Here is a 27,200-nt window from a genome sequence, read left to right on the forward strand (position 1 = left end):
AGTAAATATGTATTGTGGTTTTATTATGCACATAACATAGTCTTTTTAAAATTATTATTGTTTAATCTCTTTTTACAATCTAGTCGATATCCCACTCCCAGTCTACCCTCGAACAGTTCCTCATCCCATGACTTCTCCCCACCACCCCTGTCTCCAAGAGGATGTCCTCACCCCCACCCCAGCAGACCTCCCACTCCCTGGGACCTCCAGTCTCTTGAGGGTTAGATGCATCTTTTCTCCTCAACACTGAGCCACCAACCAGGCAACATATACACCCCCCCCCGATGTTATATGAGAGCCCCAATACATATAAAGCAGAGGGAGTGTAATCTTACTTAAATTTGATATATAAGAAGTTATGAGCTGGGTTAGCACATCAAAAAAAGTTTGGAATAGTAAAAGTCTATGAATCTTTGTCATAAACAAGGCAAGGAACACAGTAACTGAAAGTTTAGCCATCAAATCATATTATACTTGATTTAAAATGAGACAAATAGAATATTTTGGATACTTCTCCTATGTTGTTTTATTAACCAGTATTAAAGAGATGAGGATTTATGATTTTATTAAATTTTTCAAATGAAAACTGATGTGTAAGTGTGTATGTGTGATGTATCTGAAACTACACATTTGAAAATCAAGTCGGCATACTTAATTTCTGAACTATTGAATTCACAAAATTATTGTTATGTAGAAAAATAATTCAAAATTAATAACAAATTATTATAAAGAAATGAAATTTTGAATTGGTAAATATTTCTATATTTTATATCTAAACATTAAAAATAATAGAAAATGGGATGGGAGAGATTTTTTCAGCACTTAGGAGCACTTATTCTGTTTCTAGCACCCATATGATGGCTTACAACCATCTGTAACTCCAGTTTCTGGGAACCCAGTGCTATCTTCTGACCTCTGTTAGGCAACACGCATACACATGATACTAATACATACATTCTGATACTAGTCATACACATGAAATAAATGAAGCTTTTTTAAATGATAGAAAATTTTATACTAAAATGTTCAGTTATTTTTGTATATCTAGCCTGAAATGCTCTTTTCTTTTATCTCTTTTTGTTATTTTTGGTATTGGTTTTTGTTGTTGTTGTTTACATTCTAATGCAAAGACCAATACATCCTGCACAAATGAGTACTCTACCACTGAACGAGGTCATAGCCCGCAAAATTGTTACAAAACATGTTTTAATTTGCAAATTATTTCTATCCTTATTTTAATATAAAAATAATATTTTTCCATAAATATATCTATTCATTTTACATCCTGGTCGAAGCTTCCCTCTCCTCCAGTTCCCCCCTCACACAGCTCCTTCCCCATGCCCACTCCCATTCTCCTTTGAGAAGGATGAATTCCCCCACCTGCATCTCCCACCCTGGCACTTCAAGTCACAGTGTACCCTCTCACATTGAGGCCAGACAAGGCAACCCAGTTGGGGAAATAGGATCCACAGACAGGCAACAGATTCAGGGATAACCCCCATCTCCAACTGTTGGGAAACCTACTTGAAGGCCAAGCTGCATATCTGCTAAATATGTGCAAGAGGGCCTTGGTCCAGCCCTTGCATACTCTTTGGTTTGGTCTCTGAGAGACCCTAAGGAGCCAGGTTAGTTGACTCTAAGTCTTCCTATGGAGTCCCTATCCTCTTCTGGTCCCTCAATCCTTCCCCTCTTTCATAAGACTCTCTGGGCTCCATCTAATATTTAGCTGTGGGTCTCTGCATCTGTTTCCATCAGCTGCTGGGTGGAGCCTCTTAGAGGACAGTTCTACTAGAATCTGTAAGAATAACAGAGTATCATTAATAGTGTCAGGGATTTTTTTAATTTTTAAAAATTATAAATTTTCAAATATTGCTTTATTTTATGGAGATGTAGAATTTATGCAACATAAGTGGAATTACAAAATAAACAAGCAGTACATTTATTACTGGAAATGTATAAGTTATACTTGCACTGAATAATTAGCTTCTTTGGTGTAATAGACTAAACAGAAAACTTGCTTCTTTAGGATGAAAAAGCAGAAGGATTCATCAGTCTGCCTGAATTTAAAATTGATAGAGCCAGTGAATGCCGCAAGAAATAGTAAGTTACTTTTACATGGAGAATGCGGGGGTGGGGTAAATAATTTATTTTATAATTTTCTAGATTTTAAGTTGTAGGTTGTTTATGTGGTGTTTTCAAACTGGCATTACAAGAAAAAAGTTTGGAGGCTATAACATGGAATTGTATTGGTTTCTGTCATTGTGATAGAAGCATTACATATGTGAACTTAGGTTAGTCACTGTAGTAATTTTATCCATAGAACTTTAGTTTGAGGCAACAAGATAAAGCACTTTACATGCAAGCTCGTTAACCTGAATTCAATCCTAGAATCCGTTGATACAGAGAATCAGCTCCCATTTTTTTCCTCTGGCATGTACACACACATAGAAACACAAGTGATGATGGTGTTAATAATAAATAAACAGCATAGAATGTCTTTTAAATAACCAATAAAAACTAAGACAAGGTCTCACTGTGTCAAGCTCTGGCTGTCCTGGAACTTACCTGAAACTCAGAGATTCATTCACTTGCCTCTGCCTCTCAAGTGCTGGGCTTAAAAGTGTGTGCCAAACCCAGCTTAAAAATAGAATTTTTTTTTCATATAACATATTTTGATCACATTCTTTCCTCTCTCCCAACTTCAATAAAATTTTTGAAAGGCATATGAATTAAAACCTTTTTACAATGTGCAGAAACATAGATGTGACTTACTTGTTGTGGTTTTGTTCACAGTGCATTCAAAGCCTGCCATCCTAAAATCAAAAGCTTTTATTTTGCTGCTGAACATCTTGACGACATGAACAGGTAAGTGCTATTTCCATCTCAAGTGACTTAGTTAATGAGGCCTACGATTAAAGCTCCCAGCCTTGTCTTCAGTAATCTTTAAGGAATCTTATTGTAGATTCTGCATGAGTTGAATAAAACTTGAATAGTTCAACCATATTTCCATGTGATCATACCTAATTTTTAAAAATAGTATTTGCTTAATATGTGCTTTAAATTCAATCTATACACAATACAATTTATATGTAAATAATAATAAAGAATAACATTTTTAAATGTCTATTTTAAACATAAGTTGACAGTCAACCTTTTGACTGTCATTTTACATCAAAAGTACCATAACCCATATAAATCTAAAATATTACCACAAAAAAAGATTTTTTACATGTTAAATTTTAGGAATATATCTTAACATGTATTCCGAAATGCCAAAAAAGGTACGCAAAACCTAGCTTATTCAGGTACTAAGTATATTTGATAGAATATCCATTTCAATAGTTGAGGTCTAGCAAATGTATAATTCTTCCTGTTACCTTTCATCTGTCACTGGACAGGATTATGTAGCCACCTGATTTGATGGCTCTGTGGTTATTCGGTGGCTAAAGGAAAACATACACATATTTTTCTCTTCATATACCACATTATTTCACATTTCAGTCTTAGCCATTGTTGAGTTAGTTTTCTTTCTTTCCTTTAATTTTACCCTTTCTGTTTAATAAAATAGAAATTAAATTTAAAAATCAAAATGTTCTCATTATAATTGCAGAAACTAATGCATAATGCATATATAATTTCCTAACACTTGGAAGAAGCAGCAAAGCTTAGTGACCGGCACTGTAGCCCTTTAGACAAAACAGAATCCCAGCTTTACAACGTATTTGCTATGTAACTGTATACAAGAAACTTGACCTCTCTGTACTAAATAACTGACCCTTTTATAAAGTGAAAAAAGCTCTCTCAGTAGGGGTTTTGTGTTTCTAATGCTACATAAGAGTTCAGTAACAATAAGTTTTAATGTTTATGTACTTTTGTTCTCCTACCTCATTTACTTTTCTTTAGATGTCTAAAAAAAAGGTATTCAAACACTTTGAGCACAAAAATTGTGCTGCTTCATGAATACACTTAAACACAGGAAATGAACACTTAAGCTACTTTTATAAATCAGTTATTTAACAACTGGAAGTACAGCCATGGCTTTTGAAAAGAAGAGATGTGTGAAAGGAAGTGGCAAAGAAAGGAAATGTCCTCATTCATGATTTATATAATTTACTATACTTAAATTTTCTTACTAGGAGTAAGAATTTTCAGAGATTTTTCTCCTTGCTCTAAAAATGAAAATGTTTATTCACCTGTATATACTAGAGGACTTGTGGTTCTCTATTTTTGGTGCTATAATTATCCTATAATTCTATAGTTCTATGCCTGTGATAGTTTAGCCAAATGATAAGAAACTCAGTTCCCTGTGGCTACATGTGAAGGGTTTGTATTATAACCAAATAAACAATACTGATATAAATGAGTAGCTCTTACAGGATGAATGCATTAGGTACCATTTGCCTCCCTATAAGAACTAAATCCTGGTACATCCTAATTGGAATCATTTTAGTTTAGAGATTGTCTACGCATTTTACAAATTGTAAAACCTTTCTTAGCCTTAATTTGCTATTCTATGTTCACAGTATATTCAAAAGGATCTCGAGATCACTGTTCTTCCCTTATATTTCTAAGGTTCTAAATGCCATAGAAGAAAAGAAGAAACTAAAACAAAACTATGTCACTCATTTCCTTTCTTCAAGTAGTAGATCAAAGAAAAAAAGCAACTAATCCAAAATATCAGAATTGCAATATACATTTACAAGTCTTGTTTTATGTAAGACTTGCTGTTATATACTATATATCTCAGAATTACAGACATAAAAATATGAACTTATCCAGGATCTAAAAATGGAAATAGAAACAATAAAGAAATCACAAAAGGAGACAAACCTGGAGATAGGAAACAGAGGAAAGAGATCAGGAGTCACAGAATACAAGAGGTAGAAGAGACAGAGAATATCAGGTGCAGAAGACACCATAGAAAACATTGACACAACAGTCAAAGAAAATGCAAAATGCAAAAAACTCCTAACCCAAAACATCCAGGAAATCCAGGACAAAGTGAGAAGACCAAACCTAAGGATAATAGGTATAGATGAGAGTGAAGATTCCCAACTTAAAGGGCCAATAAATATCTTCAACAAAATTATAGAAGAAAACTTCCCTAACCTAAAAGAAAGAGATGAACATGCAAGAGGACTACAGAACTCCAAATAGATTGAACCAGAAACGAAATTCCTCCCGTCATATAATAGTCAAAACACCAAATACACAAAACAAAGAAAGAATATTAAATGCAGTAAGGGAGAAAGGCCAAGTAACATATAAAGGCAGACCTATCAGAATTACACCAGACTTCTCACCAGATACTATAAAAGCTAGAAGATTCTGGACAGATGTCCTACAGACCCTGAGAGAACATAAATGCTAGCACAGGATACTATATCCAGCAAAACTCTCAATTACCATAGATGGAGAAACCAAGATATTTTGTGGCAAAAACAAAAATATGAATTTAAAATTTTTAATTATATCTTTGTTTTTCCTTGTTTTTTCTCTACTAATCTTGTTCCTAATATTTACTTTCAATAAGCAATTAAAAACACTTGTTAAAAGTATAAAATAATCAGTGCCAGAAAGACACAGATTAATGATATGGGAAGGCACCCCTATACAGATTTATTTGATCTTTCAAAGCATGCCTAATTCAAGACAGGATATATTTTTAAATAGACATAATTATAGTCAATACATACATTATATGATTATTCTATGACTTTAAGGCATTATTATTTCTATGCTGTATTAGATTATACCATAGTACTGAATATATATATATATATATATATATATATTACTGAATATATATACTACTATGGAATATATATATATACACATGACCAACTAATAATGGTATAAAAGCATTCCTTAAACTCAGTTTTTCCATAAAATTTGTGTACACAGATTAAATATGTGTGTATATATCCTTGTAATGGTGAGGAATTACTAATTTGTATTTTTAATTAGTATTCTATATTTCTACCATGATTCTTAACTTATTTCTCTTTCTGTATTATTCTGTGTCACTCTAAGCATATTCCCTTACTTATATGTTCATGTTCTAAAGCATCAGAAAATAGGACTAATATTAAAGAACTTTCACAACGGTGTTCTCGAAGAGATTGTAAATTGAATCTATGTATCCCTGACCTCCTAAACTAACGTAGACTCTCCTACTCCCCAGCAACTTTTAACATTCTAAGTTTGACTTTCCATGCTGCTTTAAAAGATAGCATGTGCTCCCCATAGATGCTTATTTGTATCCCTATTTGTCATTTGCCTCCATTGTTAAGATTCGGGCATCATGAAGTTAGGTATTTTGTTTTGCATACTATATATTCCGTGTGTCTAGAACCATGTCTGGCACATACAGGCTCTTAATAACTACTTCTGGAATCAGTTAACACATGTATATTTACTCTCAGAACAACCTAAGAGATCAAATAATAATACCAATCATACTGATACCAAGTATATCAGTAAGTTAGGTTGTTCCAGCTGTAGCTTAAGGTCAAGAATATCCAAGACACAGCAACAGCTATACAATATTCTGTCTTTTTAGGCTGTAAAAGCAGCTTGAGGATATTCATACATTCTCTCAGGAGTTTTTATTATGAACAGAATTTTTTCCTAATAATAGCTTAAATTCCAAGTTGCCTTAGGAATTTTAGCAATTTAGAGTCAGAGAAAGCAAGGTCTATGCCTTATACATTTCCATGTCTCAGAAACATTGTTGTTAAACTCAAATAGATATTTAATAAATGATGAGTTGAAAAACTGAAGAAGACTGTAAGTTTCTCAATTCACCTCCCAAGAACCTTCATTTTCTTTAGAATTCTGATTTAAAAGTCAGTGTTTTTCAAGAAGTAAATGCCTAGTAGTGGATTAAATGTCAATGATTATTTTTTAGTGTTATCATCATCCTTGTTATGTAACAGCATCAGTCTATTCTACTCTTTCCCAAAAGTAGTTGGATTTACCCTCTAATACAAATTCAACCCTTCTCACTACAAATCAACCCTATATTAAATTTTATTTCAAGCTTTTGCTAATAGTCATTTTCAAAGGTTTTATCATGAAGTTTGATTTAGAATCTACTGGAATATTTGTATAAAATATAATATATATTATTGAATTCCAGTGTATATTTTATTCTATACTGTTAGGACTCCAGTCCTCCCTTCACTTTCCATATATTCTTTAGGATGATTTATGCTTGATGTTTTGCCGAACTGGTTTATATTTAGTTACTTTCTCTTAAAATTGCAGTTTAGATTTCAATAGATGCCCATCAGAGATACAAGATTTCCACTCTTCAAGATTTGCTAGGTATACGATATACATATAACACTACTTGGAAAATTGTTAAATATGTGAATCAGTTAAACAAATTTATTTTCTAGTTAAAAAGGATATAGGATGTTAAGAGAAAAATTCTCAAACACAGATTTATTTAAAATACTTCTAGATCAGACTATTCCACAATATAAGGACATTAACTCTAACAGTAATTCCAAAGTTACTTATGGTAGTTTGAAATGTGAGTTCTCTCCAATGTCTTCTGTTAATCAAAACTTATTCTTTCATGGAAAAACTATTATTTTTATAGGTAAGCTCTAAAACTGTTTCTCCTATCTATATAAATTAGACTGACTATTATAAGTATCTCCAAAGGAGCATTTGATCTGAAAAAATCAGACAAGCAAGCATAGTTGACGTAATTATACATTTGAAGGAAAAGAATTGATAGGGCTTCAGCTACTTCAAACCCTTTTGTATTGCACATACTAACAGCTTTAAATAACTGTCCCATTGAAATTACATCTTCAGTATGAGAACAATTTTACTACATTAGACTATTGCCTATTGAAAACTTCAACTTTTTCAAGTTTAATAAAGACTATATTTTATATGTAGGGTTATTCTTTTATTTTTTAGATATTTTACAATAAGTATTTCTGACAAGTATAATAAATTGTCATTGTTTTTTTCTTTATTTTTCCAGGTGGCTTAATAGAATTAACATGCTGACTGCAGGATATGCAGAAAGAGAGAGGATTAAACAAGAACAAGGTAAAGAATTACCTTTTATTTTATAATCATGTTACACTTTTTACATAAAAAGGCAGATCTAATGAGGGAAAATCTTTCGAAAAAAATTATCAGTGAATTTTGATAAAATATTGTTAATTAAATTATTTTTGCAAAAAACCCTCAATGGCACCCTTGTGTGAAAATGTAAGCACCTATTCTGCAATTATACTGGATCTGCTCAAAAAGGTAGTTTAGTGCAATGAAGAACATGAAACATAGTAACATAAAACAGGTTCCAGGAAACGAGGATAAACAGAATCCTTCTGGGAAGGGAATGTTAAAAGACTTTTGGTTGTCTGTGCTTTCTGAACTGTATAATGGAAATGATGTGGACTGGAGGCAACTAATCTACAGAATGGAAGCGGATTGCACAATTCTACAAATAATGTAGAGGCAATCTTCATCAAATCACTATGCACAGGCAAACCTCATCTAAGACTATGAAGTAGTAAATGTGTCTTAGTGGCTTAACTTCCTCACCTTTCTGACATAAGAGCTGGAAATATGGGTAATATATATGTAGAAAAATATCATAGAAACATAATAGACTTCCTACTTAATATCCGGTTAAGTTCCTTGGTCCTCTACTGGGAACTGAGAAATATACATGTCAACTCCACTCCTCTATAGCTATATGACATCTCCTAAGTATAATTTTTAGTACCGAAATTAAGTTTCATACACAATGCAGCTCTTTGAAGTTAAAAATCGTGTAGCAGTAAGTAAAGGCTGTGAATAATTAAGTAGGTAGTAAACAAAGTAATGAACAAGTACTGAGTTATCATTAGATAAAGAGTACCAGTTCTTGTGGCCTGCTGTATAGCATGATGGATACAAATAAAGATCATATGCTATATATCTCAGAAGTCTAGAAAAAAGGAATTTTAACATTTTACCATAAAAATGATCATTCCTTAAGGTCATTGTAAAGCTTTAATCACATAAAAGTCAATGGCCTGTATTGTATTTCTTTAACAGTTATAAATAAGAGCAAGTTTCAGGAACAAGTCTTTGTTTCAACATATAACAGTAAAAAGGGAGTTTCCCTCTTCTACCGATGGTCATATTTATTCATAAGAAAACAAAATTTGGTATCATTGCAAGGCACATTAAAATGTATGTTTATGTAATTTTGAGAGCTAAAAATTTATTTGCTCTTTAAAAAATATCAAATTAGTTTCATACACTAAGTGATGATGTGTATAATATTTCAAATGTTCCCAAAGAGCCTGAGTAAGTGTTCAGTGTTGCCGTTTTTAATATTTATTTATTTACTTACTTACTTACTTATTTTAAACTTCAATTTTGATTCCCCTCCCAGTCCACCCTCTGCCTGTTCCACACAGTCTTGCCTTTTTCTAGCGTTGTTTTTCCCTTTCTCATAGAAGTTAATTTGTAGAGCAGTTCTTCCACCTTTCTTAAGCAAACTAGCAAATGTTTATATTGCTATTACTTTTTAATTAGCCAAGAATTACATCAAATTGAGATTAGCATTTTTCCTAATTTATCTGGGGAAGAAAAATAAACACTTCGGATCTCTTACATATGGTAATGGCTATGGAGCTCTGGATAAAATGTTAATCATCTCTCTTCCAGTGTGCTCATGAGGGCCACTTGAAGTATTAGTGTACCAAGACCCCAAAGTATCAATGCAAACATTGAGGATAAACTCAGACAGCATTATTGGAAACAATGAGATGGATAAGGGTGGAAAGATCATAGCAAACTCACTATTTTGTGTTGCATGTGGAGAGGTGAATGCTGACTTCCCAGGGAATTTTCAGGAACTCACAAAACTGTGCAGACCCTGGGACTCTAGATTTCATTTTTCATTGTTCAAAAATGCTACAAAAGAAAAAAAGAATGTCTGTAAAAACGATCTATGTCTGACTGTCCTGGCATAAAATCTAAAATATACCCAAGAAGATAAGTGCCCCTAATACTTCTTGAATGTATTCACAGTACGAAGTGCTTCAATATATGTTACGTTATTTAGTACTAACATGTATACAACTCTGAAAGTCACTTATTATTATTAGCTACTCTTTTACAGATTATAAAATAGACCCAACGAAGTTAAATAATACCTATAGGAGCTTAGATGTATGGAGGAGTTGTATTGTGAAGAATTGCTTCTGAATATCAGTCATGCTTTGTCCATAATCATTTACTAGCTCTGTCTCTGAGCATCTATGTCAGTCTTTGAGGGAGGCCTTAGTTATATTGTGATTATTGTCCAGTATCTCCATTATTATTTTCCACTGGACTTTCTAGATAGGTTTAGCTAACTCAACCTTTAAATCCTGGGTCAGCCTCCTGAGTATTGGAGTTATAGTTGTGTGCTCCCATGACCAGTTTCCCATTGATTTTTGTTTTTAATTTAAGGGAGATAAACAGGTATCTAATTAAGACTAATTAGACATTGTGTATTTTTTCTCAGTGGGGATTGTCAGGGTCGTTGAGTTTTAAGGCCTGAATAGAATTGGGCAGTTTATTTTATATCCCATATTCATTGATAGGTACTTTCTATTCATAGTAACTAGAGTTAAAAATCAGGAGTGGGTAAGGGAGATTAAATGACTTCGCTATACTTAACATTAAACTTTCTTGATGTGTCAAACAAGAGTCCCAGAAATCTAATCCTCATACCTTTGGATCAAGGTAATGCCTTAGCTCAAATCCAGCTCATTATTTCCTGCCTAGAATGTAACAATTTCCGACAATTGCTACTTTCTAGGGTCAGGCTGACATGAATCTTTTAACACCATCCTAGCGCTTCACTTGGAACTCACATAAAGAATCAACACAACAGTTATGGGTGATACAGTAAAACTGATTCTGATTGTTGGTCTTTTGTTGGATTTAGCTAACACTATTAATATAGCTCTCAGGTTTATCTTCCCTCTTGTCTCAGGTCTGCCAAGTAACTTTGTCTACTGGCTTATATCTCCTACCTTTTAAGGAATTTTGAAAGTTTGGTACTTGTAGCTCAATGTAGCTGGTATGCAATTTGTGGGTGTGTTTGGCAAGATTCAGGGTTTTCCATGTCTTTCCAAGATTCATGTCAGTTTGACTCTAGAAAATAGCAATTGTTAGATAACCAGTGAATTGAAGCCAGAAAACGGGGATCTAGAACATTAATTTTGGAGGTGTTTATATCAGTAGAGATACATAGCAGCATATGGTATATTACCTTTCTCTCTGAGTAGTCGTCTCAGTAATGTGATATACTTTAAGAAACATCCTGTGCTATTTATTAATTAAAGATTCTGGGTAATTTGATCTAAAATCAAATGTATCCTAAACATGAATTGCCTTATAGAGTACCATATTAAGTCTTCCTATTTGTCATTAATTTTAATGAGGTTGTGATTAGGTTACTTTGTCCTTCTCCAAAATGAAACTGGTAATTCTGGATAGGGCAATGTAGTAAAGAAATTGAAATCTTTTTGGTTAAAAGATTTTATCTTTTCTTGAGAAATACAGCTATAAGTGCTTATAAAATGCTGAGGTGTCCATGTTTGTAAACTTTCAGATTACTGGAGTGAGAGTGACAAAGAAGAAGCAGATACTCCATCAACACCAAAACAAGACAGCCCTCCACCCCCCTATGACACATACCCACGGCCTCCCTCTGTAAGTGAAATATCAGTGTGCTAAGGACATAGAAGGATGCTTTGAACTGAAAAAACTATATTAAATTATATGTCAAACAAGATTTCTTGGGGAGAAGAAAGTTTGTCATCTGAAATCAGTAAGAAAATATGTTTAAGTTTACAAGGAATATTTAATCAAGTAAACAGTCACCATAGATTTTTGGCAGAATGACTTTGTCAGATTAAAAGGAATTTAAAAAGTTTCCTTGGAAAAAGATTTATGAGTTGATCGTATTTATTCCATAGTAATAAAGTTAATAGTATGTCCTTTAGAAACAACTGATAAATATTAGTGCTATAGAGCTGGAGGTATAACCCAGTAACAGTTATCATCTGCTATCTTAGTTTGCTTTCTATTGCTGTAAGAAAATATCAAAACTGAAAGCAGTTTGTAGAAGAAAGGGGCTTATTTGTTTTACAAGTCGTGATGATAAATCCATCATTGAGGGAAGCCAAGGCAGGAACTCAGGCAGGGCAGCAACCTAGAGGCAAGAACCGAAACAGAGGCCACAGTAGGACTCTGCTTACTGGCTTGTCCATCATCAGCCCAGGGGTGGCACCACCCACAATGTCCTGGGCCCTCCCACCTCAATCATTAATCAAGAAAATGCCACACAAATTTGCCTACAAGACAATTATTAGATGGGGTTATTTTCTCAATTGGAATTTTTTTCTTTCCAGATGACTCTAGCTTGTGTCAAATTAGCAAAAAACAATGAGTAGTTGCCGAAATGCTTTATATAGCCATGCTGTCTGCTTTAATATATATGTTTGTGGTGCTCTAGAATTCTTACAGAATGCTTAAATCTATAAATTACCTTATGTATAAACTGTAGCTCAATCTTTTACTGAGGTGAATAATCCAGCTTTAAAAAAAAAAAAAAACTATGTCAGTTTGTATCTGTTTCCCATCAGAATTACTGAGAAAGTGTATGTCACTGTATCCATTGAATTTAATGAAAATGTTACCAAAGTAATCAGTTCTCTGTATCTTGGGACTTAGTCTGCCACAAAGGAAAAGAAAGCTAGTTTATGTGACAAAGGTCAACATAATTCAATCTCTTTGTACTATTCCAAGTAATTAATATTTTCTCTTTCTTTAAAAATACCAGGATCTGAATAATTCCTTTAGAATATTTTTAAAAGATGAAAGGAGAACCACACTTTAATTTTTTTTAATTATTTTTAATTGCCTTACCAAGAAATAGGTTTTTGCGTGTCTTTTAAAATATATTCTTATTTTTGCTTAACCCTGCTCTTGCCCCTACTCTCCCCAACCTGCCTGCCTTCAGTCCCACTTAAATCTTTCAATTCCCAGTATTGCCTGTGTACTCCCAGTATTCTACTCTTCTTCTGCTTAATGTGTCTTTTCCCCCCTGCATAACAGTAGCATCTTGGAAAGAAACTATTCATATTATTTAGTTGTAATTCAACATACCACTCAATATGTTAAAAGGTAACAATCTGCCTATGGATGATGCTAAGTAGTTTCTCTTTTTTTTCAAATGGGGTGACATATTCACCTCTGCCAGATTTCTTCTAGTAGACACTTCAACCCCATTTGTAATTAATAAATGTAACTCCTTGCGGAAAGGCACCTGGGGTAGCCCTGCTAGCCTCTAGAGCTGGAGTAAGGCTTGTGCCAGGTGGAGTGCTGTACTGTAAATTATTTACAGCATCTTATTGATGCTATTCTTTCTTCTTGTTTGTCTTTTATGCTATAATATATTTTCCCAAAGTTAAATTCATGCACAAAATATATTCCTCTATATAGTGTCTATATGCTAATCCCCAACAAAATATAATTTCATCCTACTCATATTTTCTTTTTTATCTTTAATCTTTTTTTACAGTCCAGTCATTATTCCCCCCATTCTACCCTCCAACAGTTTCTCATGCCATTCTTCCTCCTCATCTCCAAAAGGATGTCCTCACACCACCACACCCCTATTTTCAGTTCTCCAGAAATTACTATAGAATTGACGAGACCACAAGACAGCTTCTCTGTGGGACCCATAGGGACAGACAATTATCTATGAAGAAGCAGAAAAGTTACTCTTTATAGATAACATTTTCTCATATACAAAAGCCTCTCTCTTTCTCTCACCCCCTAAGCTGCCTAAAATCCAGAAATAGGAACCTATAGGGACTGTTTCTTTAGAATTTCAAAAGATGTAAACATTTTAAAATTGTTTAGTTGCCAAATGTTTCTTACATAAACATGTACAGTTTCTCATACTTTCATTATTATCAGGTTTGTACTACTGTATCAGATGTTTCATGGACAACTGTTATATCTGTATCTCAAGGCATTTGAATTCCTAACTCTTAAAGTGTAAGCTGGGGCCTAGACTTTAAGATATCTGCAAAATTGTGCAGTTGTTACTTTACTGTGCAAGATTTCTATCCTAGTAAATACTTTGTGGTAAAAATCAAAAAGAAAGTTCTTTGACAATCTGAATGATCTGTTATTTCTTTGGAAACTGATGAGGGGCTTCTTTCCACAGATGAGTTGTGCCAGTCCTTATGTGGAAGCAAAACATAGCCGGCTTTCCTCCACAGAGACCTCTCAGTCTCAGTCTTCACATGAGGAGTTTCGCCAGGAAGTTACTGGGAGCAGTGCTGTGTCCCCCATTCGCAAGACAGCCAGCCAGCGCCGCTCCTGGCAGGATTTAATCGAGACACCGCTGACAAGTTCAGGCTTACACTATCTTCAGACTCTGCCTCTGGAAGATTCTGTCTTCTCTGACTCAGCAGCCATCTCCCCTGAGCACAGGCGGCAGTCCACTCTTCCAACTCAGAAGTGCCACCTCCAGGATCACTACGGCCCATACCCATTAGCTGAGAGCGAGAGGATGCAAGTGTTCAATGGCAATGGGGGCAAGCCTCGAAGTTTTACTCTGCCTCGAGATAGCGGCTTCAACCACTGCTGTCTGAATGCACCAGTTAGTGCCTGTGACCCACAAGATGACATACAGCCACCAGAAGTGGAGGAAGAAGAGGAGGAGGAAGAAGAGGAAGCAGCGGGAGAAAACATTGGAGAGAAAAGTAAGTATGTTTGTGGAAATTCTTAGCCTGTGTACACAGTTATAGCCTTTTAACTTCTTATTTAAAGGTTGTTTCCCTTTAAAAAATAAAAATGGTCTTGCTGGATAGGAAATTAGGTCTCTCGAATTTATGAACCAGGACAAATGCCACTAGAACAAATACTTTTTCTCCCAACTCCCTGTTTGATTTTGAGGTTAATAGTTTTCATTTCTTTATCTTCTTCTGTTCCCTACTTTTTTTCTTTCATGCATAGATTCTGCCAGTCCATAGAGATTACCCCCTGAATTTAGGTCAAGAAACTGTAAATGTTTTAAGGAGAGTATCAGCAAAACCCTGGTTGAATAACTAAATACACACATACATACCAACATTTACATACATATATTTATATCTTTCCTCTCACTGTCAGGGAAAAAGTTCAAAAAGCACTTCCCCGCCCAAAAAAAGTTTCATATAACATATATCATTCCAAATTGCTTGACTTTTTATAGAAACCAATTTGCTGGAAGCATCCAGTTTTTTTGTTGATGTATATTGGTTATAAAACTCTATTTATGGGTATCAACTCAAAAGAAAAAGAAGATAATTCAGTAACTTTTTTTAGTAATTCTGGGGTGTTTTACCTTAAAAATATGTTTTTAGACAGACATAGTATTACATACATACATACACACACACACACACACACACGGAATTCAGAGACAGGAAGATCAGGAATTTGAGATCATCATCAGGTACGTAGCAAGCTCAGAGTTAATGCAAGCTATGCGCTAATACAAAGCTTCTCTTTATGACTACCATGAAACACTGGTCCAGGACCCTGATTTATTTAAGGGAAAAGCTTTAACTCAGTTATTTAAATTATCAAATGTCTGGCTAGAAGTCCTAACTGTAAAATAAAAAGATTGTAGGTGAATAGCATTGTACAAATTAAGCAAATTAGTACAGATGACTGGAACCAATGATGATTGAACAAGTTATTTATTTGGTTTCTTTGATAGATCGACCTCCTCTTTTTGAAAATACAAATAACATGTAACATGCACCCTGTCAGTCAAGTATATGGGACTTTGATTATAAGATACTTTAGCATAAGCTATTCATTACCACTAGTGGAAAAATAAGCATCTCATAGCTTACAAGTTACTAACAGGTCAGGACTCTGTCAGTGTGACACTTCATTCCTTTAGCAAGGAGCCTCTTCTGCTCACATGACTTGATGGGAATTCTATATCTTCCATCAACAAAATATAAAAATCATTTATAATCAAATTCACATGCTTAAACATTTTTAGCATAAAGTATATTTTAGCCACAGTGTCCATGAATGAGAACATTCCAAAAGATATGGCTGTCAATGCTGCCCTATCAGCTGCTAACCCTCCCAACATCTATCTCTATCAGAGATTATAGAAGATTCTTATGAAAAGTATATTTAAGACTCATCCTAGCAGAATTAGCAAACTTTTCTCAATTTTAAGTATTAGTTACAAAATGTGTTTTGATTCTCATCCAAGTGCTTTACAACAGCTATACATAAATACATGGGGTTTGTTTATTATTCTATAAACTCTAGGGAAGGGAAATACTCAATCTCAGCCAATTAAAGGGTAGTAAATTCTGAAGTAGAAAATTCTGTTCATAAAACTTTTTATCAATTTTATAGGCAAAGTCACCAGTTCTTTCTTTAAGTTATTTATTAAGAGTTTGTCCTAGTTATCATGTTGCGAATAAAGTAGGAAGTAGCAATCTTGTCTAGAACATGGTATCAGACCTACTCTTTCTTCATGTTTCCACAGCCCACAGAGTATCTCTTGTTAGATGGCTTTTGATTTTTTTTCTTCAAGGATCCTCTTTTTATTGTTTTGTGTATAGGATTTATATTCTGATATATCCCTATGTTGATGGAATCTTTTAAGTTTAGCTTACAGATGCATTAAAAGCATAATTATTTGATACTGTCCATCATTTTCAGTGAGCTATTTACAGAATAAATGTGGCAAGGCAGAGCAGTTCTTTTTTTTTTTTTTTTTTTTTTTTTTTTTTTTTTTTTTTTTTTTTTTTTTTTTTGGTTTTTCGAGACAGGGTTTCTCTGTGTAGCCCTGGCTGTCCTGGAGCTCACTCTGTAGACCAGGCTGGCCTCGAACTCAGAAATCCACCTGCCTCTGCCTCCCAAGTGCTGGGATTAAAGGCGTGTGCCACCACTGCCCGGCGGCAGAGCAGTTCTAATGAGTTTGTCAATAAATTTAGTATTACACATTTTGTCATCATAGTTCAATACTGTGCAACAGTCCATGCAATTTCATTGTGATTTGCCTCACTAAAAATGGTCATGTAGTAATTTTGAGGCCCCATCTGTTTCTTTCAGGGTACTCCACAAATCTCCTCACTTAATTTTTGTCATACACTACAAACTGTTCTGCATGGAGCACTGCATTCCATTCTGCATAGAAGGCTTTTCTTATTCGGTGCAATATATGTTCACCTTTCTGATGATGACTATGTTTTGTTGCATTCTAAATATTTAGTTATATAACATGATAAATGTTTCATTTGGAAAAGATTAGCTTTAAAAATCAGTTATTTCTTTTAGAACATAGATAACTTCACCAATGTTTTTTTTATTAATTTACATCAAACACTACCTGTTCACAGTACCCCCTCATAGAGACCCTCCCCACATCCCGTTCTCCTCTGAGAGAGTGGCCCCCCAGGAAACACCCCCTGACCCTGGTACATTAAGTCTGCCAGGGTAGGTGCATCCTCTCCCATTGAGGCCAGGCAACACAGCCATACAGACTGAGCTGCATGTCTGCTGCATATGTGCTGGAGGCCTCGTTCCAGCCTGTGTATGTTCTTTGTTCGGTGGTTCAGTCTATTTAGAGTCTACATCAAGGATGACATAATCATGCATTGTGTGAATTGGTCATTAGAAACAACCATGAAGGCTGCTTATTCAAACCAAACTGCTGAGTATTATGCTATAAACATAAAATTATACAGAGAACAAAAAGCCATGGCCATGATGTCAGCATCACACTTATATGTACATAGTCTAACACAGAGCACTCATTTATATAGACACACAGATTGACAAGCAAAGCAAACTTGCGAAGATCAAAGTCTCTCAGTAGTGTAGTGCTATCATGCTTCAGGCCAGCATTCAGCTTGATCCACTAAAGAAAATGTATACGAATCATGTGCAGGGTAATTGAGTATTATATCCCTGGATCAGAATAGTTTTTTTTTTAATTTTGCTTAAACATTTAAAATAAGAAGTGTTTAGCAGGGGAGCTAACTGGGTAATAGAAAACATGAAAATATAAACTGTTTTATAACTTAAGCATGAGGAAGTACTGTTAACCAAACTCCTTTTCTATCATTTATTCTGTCTCACCTCATGTAATGTTGTACATTAAATGACACATGTTTGCAATGAACTCCAAGGAGCAAGAGGTACCTAAATCCATAACTCTGAATAATTTTCCATTTCCTCCTGGTTGTGAAATTTAGCCTTCCATAGAACAGACTGCAATGTCTAAGCTCATGGTTGAACTACCTTTTGTCTTATTTGAAATTCAGTTATTTAACTGATTCATACTGTGACAATTTTCTCAGACTGAAATAGATAGTACTAAAAGTACACAGATGAGATATGTCTTGTTTTCCTTTGACTGAAAAGTCAGCATGCATATTAATTATCCTGACCTACTTTACTGACATTTGGAGAAAGACAAGTAATTTCCTATTATCCCAATTAGTGGTTTCAAAGCTTACTGAGGTATGGGCCTTTTAATAGTGTCCTTAAATTAAATTATTAATTATTTCAGCCTCTACAACTTTTAAGGGGTATCAATCATTAAAGTATAAGACAACATAAAACTATACTTAATTCATAAATTGTTTGTTGTAACACTAAAATACTATCTTGATTAATATGGCTTAAAGTTTGCCAAGAGTGTCTTTTACTCCTTTGCAATGATAGGGACTTTAAATGAGGTTTTCAAAAGCTTTATCCCTTGGTCCTGCTGATTTTCTCATTGACTGTTATAAAATAGCCTTTCCAGTCACACATTCTTTGTGCACTTATTTCTTTAATAAAATCATAATGTTCTCTTTTTCATTATTTTTGGAGATTACTTATCAGTATTTTCCTTTAATTTACACATGTATTTAACTTAGTCTTGGAAATCTAAAACAACATTTAGGTCTTTTAACCAGAGTGGAAAGAGATTCAATCTATTACCATGTAACTACAATATACATTAGTCTATCTGGATATGATATTTATGCTTTTCAAATTAGAACATCTGAAAAAATATGTGCTAAATTTATATTTTAAAATATAACAGCCTTTGCATGCCATTGGCAATTTTGGAGCTGTGCAGATTATATTGTAGTTACATAGCCCAGTGCTTGGAATTATCTAGGCAGAGAGGCTGAATAATGACTACCAATACAGTGCAGAGAAGATGCCCCCAATGTGCTCAGTTATTGTAAGACTCCAGAGGTGCACATTTTATCTTTAAGACCATTCAGGTATCTCGCAGGCAAGGAAATGATGTAGTTTGAATACAAACCTGTGTTGAAGGCAGGGTTAGAGGAATGGAACAAGTTGAGACTAAAGAAAAATGTTGCATCACTTTTCCATTTAATGTAAATTTTGCACACAAGTAAATAACTTGGTAAGAGCAGCATCATAAATAATCTGGGAAGTTACAGCTGAAATTTAAAGGGCGTAGACAAAGGACACATGTAAACAACATGAAAAATGCCAAAGAATAGCAGAGAACTTTAAATATATCACTTTTGTAAAGTTGCAGGTACCATCTTAGCTGCTTAGACAAGTAAATATACGCAAAGAATACAGAAAATCTAGGGGAAACTCCCAATCCCATGTTGTCTGATGTACAAAACTGTAAGGAAGTACAAACACTGGTGATTATGTGGAAAATCATGTCTAAAATTCTAACACTGATAGAGGGTACATTTTAAATCTCACCAGCCTCACTTTTTTCTTACATGATAAAAACATTTATTAACCAATATTGACATGAACCAGAAACCAAAACATTGTTCATCTATTTATTTTAGACATTACTTAAAGACAGAATTTGCAATTGTTTAGCATTCCCTATTTATGCTGGGATGCTAGTAACTAGAATTACAGCTCGTTTGCACCATGACTCCTTTTTTAGTCACATTGAGCATGATTGTTTGTGGGTGAAACAATCCTCTTCTGTATAATCCCATTTTAAATATAAATGTCACAATTATGTGGCATATGAAATGATTAATTCATTTTTATAAACCAGTTAGAAACAGATCTTTTAACACCTCTAGGCTATTGTCCTTCCAACAAAATCCATAGCTTATGGAAGGAGGCAATTCAAATTAACTGTGTGCTTGTTTCACAGTCTTTGGGTCTTCCTAAAAAGTCATTTACAACCTAATACCATCTTAATTAGTTTGGGAGAAGTATTAATAATGACTCTTGTAGTATAGTAAATACCCAGTGGTCCTCCATCTGGCAGGAAAACAATCTCAGTGATGTTCAAAGTAATAAAACCAGATTTTAATGGGGAAAAAAGACTCGCACATGCTAGAGTTACACCAGCAGACAATGCAGCCAGCTACAATTTAAACTCACATAACATAATGACAACCTATCATTATCATAGCTAAGACAAGCTAGGATTTACATTTTTGCCAAATAATCAGATTCAGTCATAATGTTGCTTCTTACTATCTTCACAATTCATAAAAGAAATCACTTTTTAATTCAGTAATGACTTATTGTTAGTTTCTCAATGGGAGTAGTTTCTAGCATGTTGTACAGAAACCCCCCCTTAAATTCAACCTACTTTTCCTTGTTTACCCTAAATTCAGAAAGAAATCGGTTTTTTCAGTGCTTAAATTTTTTTCTCTTCTTTATGAAGATTTTTTAATACTGTCAGTTTATTGCAAAACTCTGGGATAAAACAACCAGGGCAGAGTCTAAGATTCGTTTTAAAGAACTGTATAGCTGCTAAAAAGAGTGCTCAATGACTAAGAGAACTTGCTGGTTTTCCAGAGCACCCAAACTCAGTTCCCAGAGAACCCACATCTAGTGGTTCACATCTTCTTTTCAGCCTCTACAAACACTATGCCCACAGGTAGAATATTCTCTCTCTCTCTCTCTCTCTCTCTCTCTCTCTCTCTCTCTCTCTCTCTCTCTCTCTCTCCCTCCCTCCCTCCCTCCTTCTCTCTCTCTCTCTCTCTCTCTCTCTCTCTCTCTCTCTCTCTCTCACTCACACACAAAAAACTCAATTATATTCTGAGAATTCTTCTTTAATGGGAGAAGGTTCTTAGTAGTTATAATAATATTTAATGTTTAAGCTTCATATTTCAGAACTCCTAGAAGTTTTTTCCAATGCATTATAATATGACAGTTTCATGTGAATGTATTTCTGATACCAACACAAAATGTAGGTATGCCAATAATAAAATAAATGTATTGAATTATCTCAGAGAAATTTTAATATAATTCAATACTGTAGCTAAAGTTGTCATTTCATATAATTTACATATTATTTAATATCCACAATCATGAATTCTATAACATTTCAATGTCTAAATCTAATCTACTGATACGTAAACTACATTCATATCCTGTAATTCTCTTTACTGTAAAAATATATGATCCAGTTAGCTCTAAATTTGTGCCTACTCCTTCAATGAGTATTTATTGTTCACATATCAAATAACAGATACTATATCATTTAATAAGTCTGACTCTAACAAAAATTTCCATTTTTAGTAAAAGGAAACAGGAAATAATTCAAAGTATATAGCAAATTTCTTACGTTGTGCCAATAATTTTCTCTCATATACAGGCAACAATTTTTCAAAAATCAGTTTTAGAGAAATAGCACAATGTAGTCTGTTCTCATTTTAATTTATTTATAATTTGTGCAAACTTTGCAAGACTGGAGGTGAGTTTACCTTAATATCTATGTCTGGTTTAGCTCACTCCTTAAAAGTTATGGCTTAGAAATAAGCATTCTGGTTGCTCAGCTCTTCTGATTAATTACAAATCAAATGCATAACACAAAGTAAATATATGATATCCTGTAGGCTATTGATAAATATTTCATTCATTTAGAACATGCTTCATAATTTTAAACTTATTATGAAACTGTTATCAAAAATATTTTAACTTTTCCATTTTAAAGATTTTGAATTTTCTTCCCCATTTAAAATCTATCCTGCAATTTTAAATCTAATGTTTTATTGTCCTATTACTGTCTTTGGATAAATCACCCACAGAATATATTTGCATGAGGTCTTAAGTCTATTTATTTATATCTTCCAAATTTTGTCATCCATGGCTCTATGTCTTTTATTTTCAAATTTTGCTTAAATTTGTGTTATTTTACCCTATCATCACAGAGTCTGTTCAATGATTTGTGAAATAGATGTTTTGAAGCATGTACCCTGTGATTCTTACTGAGAGAAAATAACTTATGAGTTTAGTATCACTAAATTTACTTTTTATCTTCTTCCCCTTGGCATGTCTGCTATTTTTCATTGTCCTTTAACTGTATCAAACTCAGGCATGTACATGCTTTTTCCCTAAAAAGAAGAGGGGCAGCATGGAATCAGCATGTCTAATATAACTGTTCAGCAAATCTGACAATAAGCCTCATCCCTCCCTTTGAACTCTATTGTCTTTGTACACTATATATAGTTGCGGGGAAGTCTCCTCTAAATTTTGCATCTTGAGGAACTGAGTCTTATAATATGCTTTTGTTAACTTAATTAGGACCATGCCTCAGCATTGAAGGCAGGAAAAGGTTTATAGTTCCAAAGATAAATCAATACAAGTGCTAAATAATTAAGTGAAATAATGTTAACTTACTTTGAATGCTGCTTTTAAATCAGTAGGATGTATACTTTTTTAATGTGTTTCTATCAGTTTTTCTCTCCAGTAATACTACAGAGTCCATTGCAAAATGATTTATAATAAGGAAAGGTTTGTCTACTTAGTTGTTTTTGTTGAGGTAAATATAGAATGTATGTCATGCTATATTTAACTACAAATAATAACTCGGTCACAATCAAATTTAAGAATTCTAAGACAGTTTTTATCCACCCTCCCACCGAAAAAAGAAAGGCCTTTTGACCAAGCCAGCTCAGTAAGTCAACAGGCTCTCCAGGGAGGGAGTGAGAATTAAAAAGAAAAAAGACAATTAGACAACAATGTAGCATGACCCCAGCCAGTTCTGAGGCTGAATCAGGGTTTTTGGTTTTTTTTTTTCCGGTCTGCTTTTATATCATTCTAGGTACATACAAAGAATATGGTCAGTCCTAAGTCATAAAACGAAGTAGGTAAGGAACAAACATAGACAAAAGGTCCCATGATTACAGTATTCAGGGTCTTAGCAAGACCCATCAAGATAAAAGAACACATTCCTCAGCTGTATTCATCTTGAACCTACTTCTAAGTCCTGGCCCAAAGTCAGATTCCTGCCTGAGCTTACTTCTCTGTCCTGACCCAATGTTAAATTTCTGCCAAGATTCTAGAAATTGTCCCAAAAGCTTTCCACAGCCTTTTATTCTGGAAAAAAAATATTATTGAACCTCTATTTGAATATTTTAGGATTTCAGAGCTTTTATATCCAAAGAAACTTTTATATTTTAAAAGTTTTCCTTGTATTTACACAAACTTAGATTTCTGAGTATTTGATATTCTTTTTGAAACTGAAACTAGCAAATTAGATTTAAAAGGGAAAAACAACAAATTGTTTAAAGTCTGTCATATGGAAGAAAGAATAAGATAGTTTTGGAAGTCGGGAGAGCATAGTAGGTGAAAGGTACACAATTTTATCTTGCTCATAAGTAAAGTGATTGGTCTCATGTTTAATGGATTTCCAATACTTGGAGTCTAATACAGAGACTGATGCCAGCTTTGATGGCACATACTTCTTCTCTAAGCTGCCTTGTATAACATAGCCAATGTTATGTCTTTTCCAACGGATTAATAATCATAGCTTACCTGATGTCAAAACTCAATATGTAAGCTTGATTTAGCCTTTCAAAACATTATTTGCCTAAGTCCCTGAGCATGTATTAAACAGGATATAAAACATGTTGTATATATTTTGTGATAGATCCCAGAATAAATAAATATTAAATAAAATAATTTTAAAGCATAATATATGTGTATACATGTATATGTGTGTGTATATAATATTGTATATTGTTGAGGAAAGAACAATATAGATTTCCAGAATCTGATTTCTGATTAATTGCTATGTGATCAAAAAAGCAAATAAAATAAATACTACTTTAAAGTTCTGGTAAAATTTAGCACTTCCCCTATTATATTTAGCAATGAGTTCATAAATGACTTTCTTATTCTTCCAGTTTAATAAAAAGACCTCTCAACGCTGATAATGGAATGTGACAGCCAAAGTACACAAATGATTTATTGTTTAAACGTTACCTAGAGTATTCTAGTGATGATACAAAATCTGTCTTCAGTTTCTGAAGAGGATAAGGAAGTCCATTGCTGATATTCAGAACAACTTTTAGCACATTAAGATCACCGATATCAGATAAGGTACCTTTAACCAGTTGATAAACAATTTCAGTGGAGTGTAGAGACATTAAAATGATAAATTTTTCCTGTAATGGCAGAATTATAATGGCTAATGAATAGAAGCTATCTGGGATTTTTATGATGTAAAAAAGAATAGAATATTCCCAAATTTTCTGTCATGGCTTGTTTCATTGCAGTTAGAAACTTGTTATATTAATATACTTGACAAAACTTTTATTCAACTTATTGCTTGATTTTTAAAAATCAGAGTTTGTCTTAAATTGAGACTGTCTGACGTAATTGTGCATTACTCCCAGTAGCCCATAATTCAGGTGACTTTATAACCCAGTTAAATGAAAATGTAGGTGACCATTAAGCTTAATCAAGTATTATAGAATACTAATTCTTATGTTTTTACTTAAAGATTTATTTTTATTATATATTTTACACACACATATATATACATATACATATACATATACATATACATATATATATATATATGGATTTGTGTACATAAGTTAAGGTGCATTGAACAGAAGAGGGCAATGTATTCCCTTTAACTAGAGTACATACAGGAGAATGTGAGTCTTCTGATACAGGTGCTGAAAGTCAAATTATATCATTTGGATGAGCAGTAATTTTAACCTTTCTTGACCACTAAGCCATCTCTGTAGTCACATTAGTGAACAGTTTTTAAGCATTTATCTTTCCTGTTGCAAAATGTAAAATTCAAGTATTCACATATATAAAATAAATAAATCTAAAAAAATGAAACATTTTTTAAAAAATTAAAAAGTAAAATTCAAAAGAATACTAATTCTTATGTTTTTTAATTATGCCTAATTAAAATATTGAAGTTTTAGAAAAACTGTGTAATTTAACCAGTGATATTATAAGAAATAAGATCTTATTAATGACTGAAAACTGATAATGTAGACTTAAAATGATCTGAACCCAATTTTCATAAAAGCATGTAATACTATGAAAACTGAAAAGTAATAAATGGATAAGTAAATTGCTCAAACATTTGAGTGAAACTTTTTGTTACATTTTTAATAGTTTAGGGGAAATTAGATATAAGTAGGTTTATACTATGAGATTTAAATTTCTTATAATAACTAATGGTTATGTTACAATGATACGTATTTTTCCTGTTTTATATGGCATTAAAGGAAAAGTAGCCACTCAAAATATAGTTAAAGGATCAGTTTCCAAACATAGCAATAAACCTACCCTATCAGGCATTTGCCTATCAACAGCTCCCCCAAGGCAGTAATGTACGTAAGATAGTTCCTGTTTCTAATCAGCCTCTGTCCATAAAGGAAGGACTGTTACAGAATATATTTATGAGCTGTATTGATAACGCATTTGCCTTCTCTCACTTTATCTATTTCTAATATTAATGACACATAAGTAACTTGGCACCACAGGCCGTTCAAAGAAAATCCCTATAGTAGTGTTTATCTTATTACTTCACGTAAGGCCTCAGTCATTCTTCCTTGACATAGAAGTGCCAGAAATAACACTTGTGATTTCAGACTTTTATCTTCCCCAAAATTCCACTTCTGCCATATAATTCACATATAAGATTTTAAAGTATATGTTCTTATTTCAGTTGAAATTCTACTGAGGTAAGATATTGCAAGCAGTTCTTTAAGGTAGTTACTTAATGTACAACTTGTACCCCATGGCCTTTAATATTGGATGAAAACATTTCGGTGATTTAATACAATCAAGTAATATTTTTGGAGGCACCTACCCCTGTGTCCTAAGTCTCTACTATAGTAAGTTGTAAAAAATCAACCTTAAATTACAAAGAAAGTTTATCATCTATCAGGAAAGCAGAACCATTCTAATATAATAGTATAATGTCCCAAGTGTTCTTAAAAATGAGCACTTAATAATAATTTAATTTCAGTGAAAGAATGTAAAAGAGCTCCTGTAGCTCTACTCTGTATAATTTCACAGGGCCTCACATTTAAGCTAGATGATTTCACCTCAAAGAAAGAAAATGAAGAATATATTTTATACAGTTTGAAAAAACTTAAAATGTGGACTAGGGAGATGGCTCAGTGATTAAGAGTGTGAGAGTGTATACTGGTCTTGGAGAGAACCCGAGTTCAGTTTCTAGAACCCACATATTGGGTAGCTCATAAATGCCTGCTCCAAGGGGATCTGATGCCTCTGACCTCAACAAGCATTAACTCTCACATATACAAACAAATACTATGACATAATTAAAAATAATTTTAAAATATTATCAGCAAACATAGACACACAGATAAAACCAAAAAAAAAAAGTAATCTAGAGACATTTGGCATGGGAGTATAGACAGGTAGAACTATGACAAGAATTGTGTTGGAACTAAATTCTGAAGATCCTAGCATGCCATAACTGAAGGTTTACATTATATCTTAAAGAACACGAGGGTTTCAATAGATACAAATAGAGAAATAATGTAATCAGACACATGTATCAGAAAGATCCCTCTGTTGGCAAAGTAGATATATTGAATATGTGTGAAGAGACTATTTCAAAAACCGTTCAAATTATTTAAATTTAAGATCTGGTCTTCTCTCTACTGAACATTGCCATTTATTTTTGGAGCTAAACTAACCTGCTAAGATGAATAACCATAAGTAGGCAATGAGAATTTAACAGTATCATGTATGCTTAGAGCATGCCTCCTCGGGGAATTTGTATTGTAGCACTGGTTTAAAAGCCTGCCAGGTAGCAGAAAGTGGGCCAAAGTGGGAAACTTCATGAATGTTAGTATTTGACATTTAAATAATGTCAATAACAGATACATACACCT

General features: G+C 33.5%; 1 protein-coding gene across 5 annotated transcripts in view; it reads left to right on the forward strand.

Moving 5' to 3' along the window:
* The window catches only part of Cnksr2 (connector enhancer of kinase suppressor of Ras 2), a 223,579-nt gene that overhangs the window by 175,278 nt on the left and 21,101 nt on the right, over window positions 1-27,200 (forward strand). For all 5 annotated transcript variants that reach the window (XM_034486264.2, XM_076918814.1, XM_034486263.2 and 2 more), the window contains 5 exons: window positions 2,027-2,100; window positions 2,794-2,865; window positions 8,006-8,073; window positions 11,630-11,730; window positions 14,258-14,798. In XM_034486264.2, coding sequence (XP_034342155.1) covers window positions 2,027-2,100; window positions 2,794-2,865; window positions 8,006-8,073; window positions 11,630-11,730; window positions 14,258-14,798 — 856 coding nt within the window. The remainder of the gene's footprint in view (window positions 1-2,026; window positions 2,101-2,793; window positions 2,866-8,005; window positions 8,074-11,629; window positions 11,731-14,257; window positions 14,799-27,200) is intronic.

The sequence above is a fragment of the Arvicanthis niloticus genome, chromosome X (genome assembly GCF_011762505.2).
Source record: "Arvicanthis niloticus isolate mArvNil1 chromosome X, mArvNil1.pat.X, whole genome shotgun sequence".
Lineage (NCBI taxonomy): Eukaryota > Metazoa > Chordata > Mammalia > Rodentia > Muridae > Arvicanthis > Arvicanthis niloticus.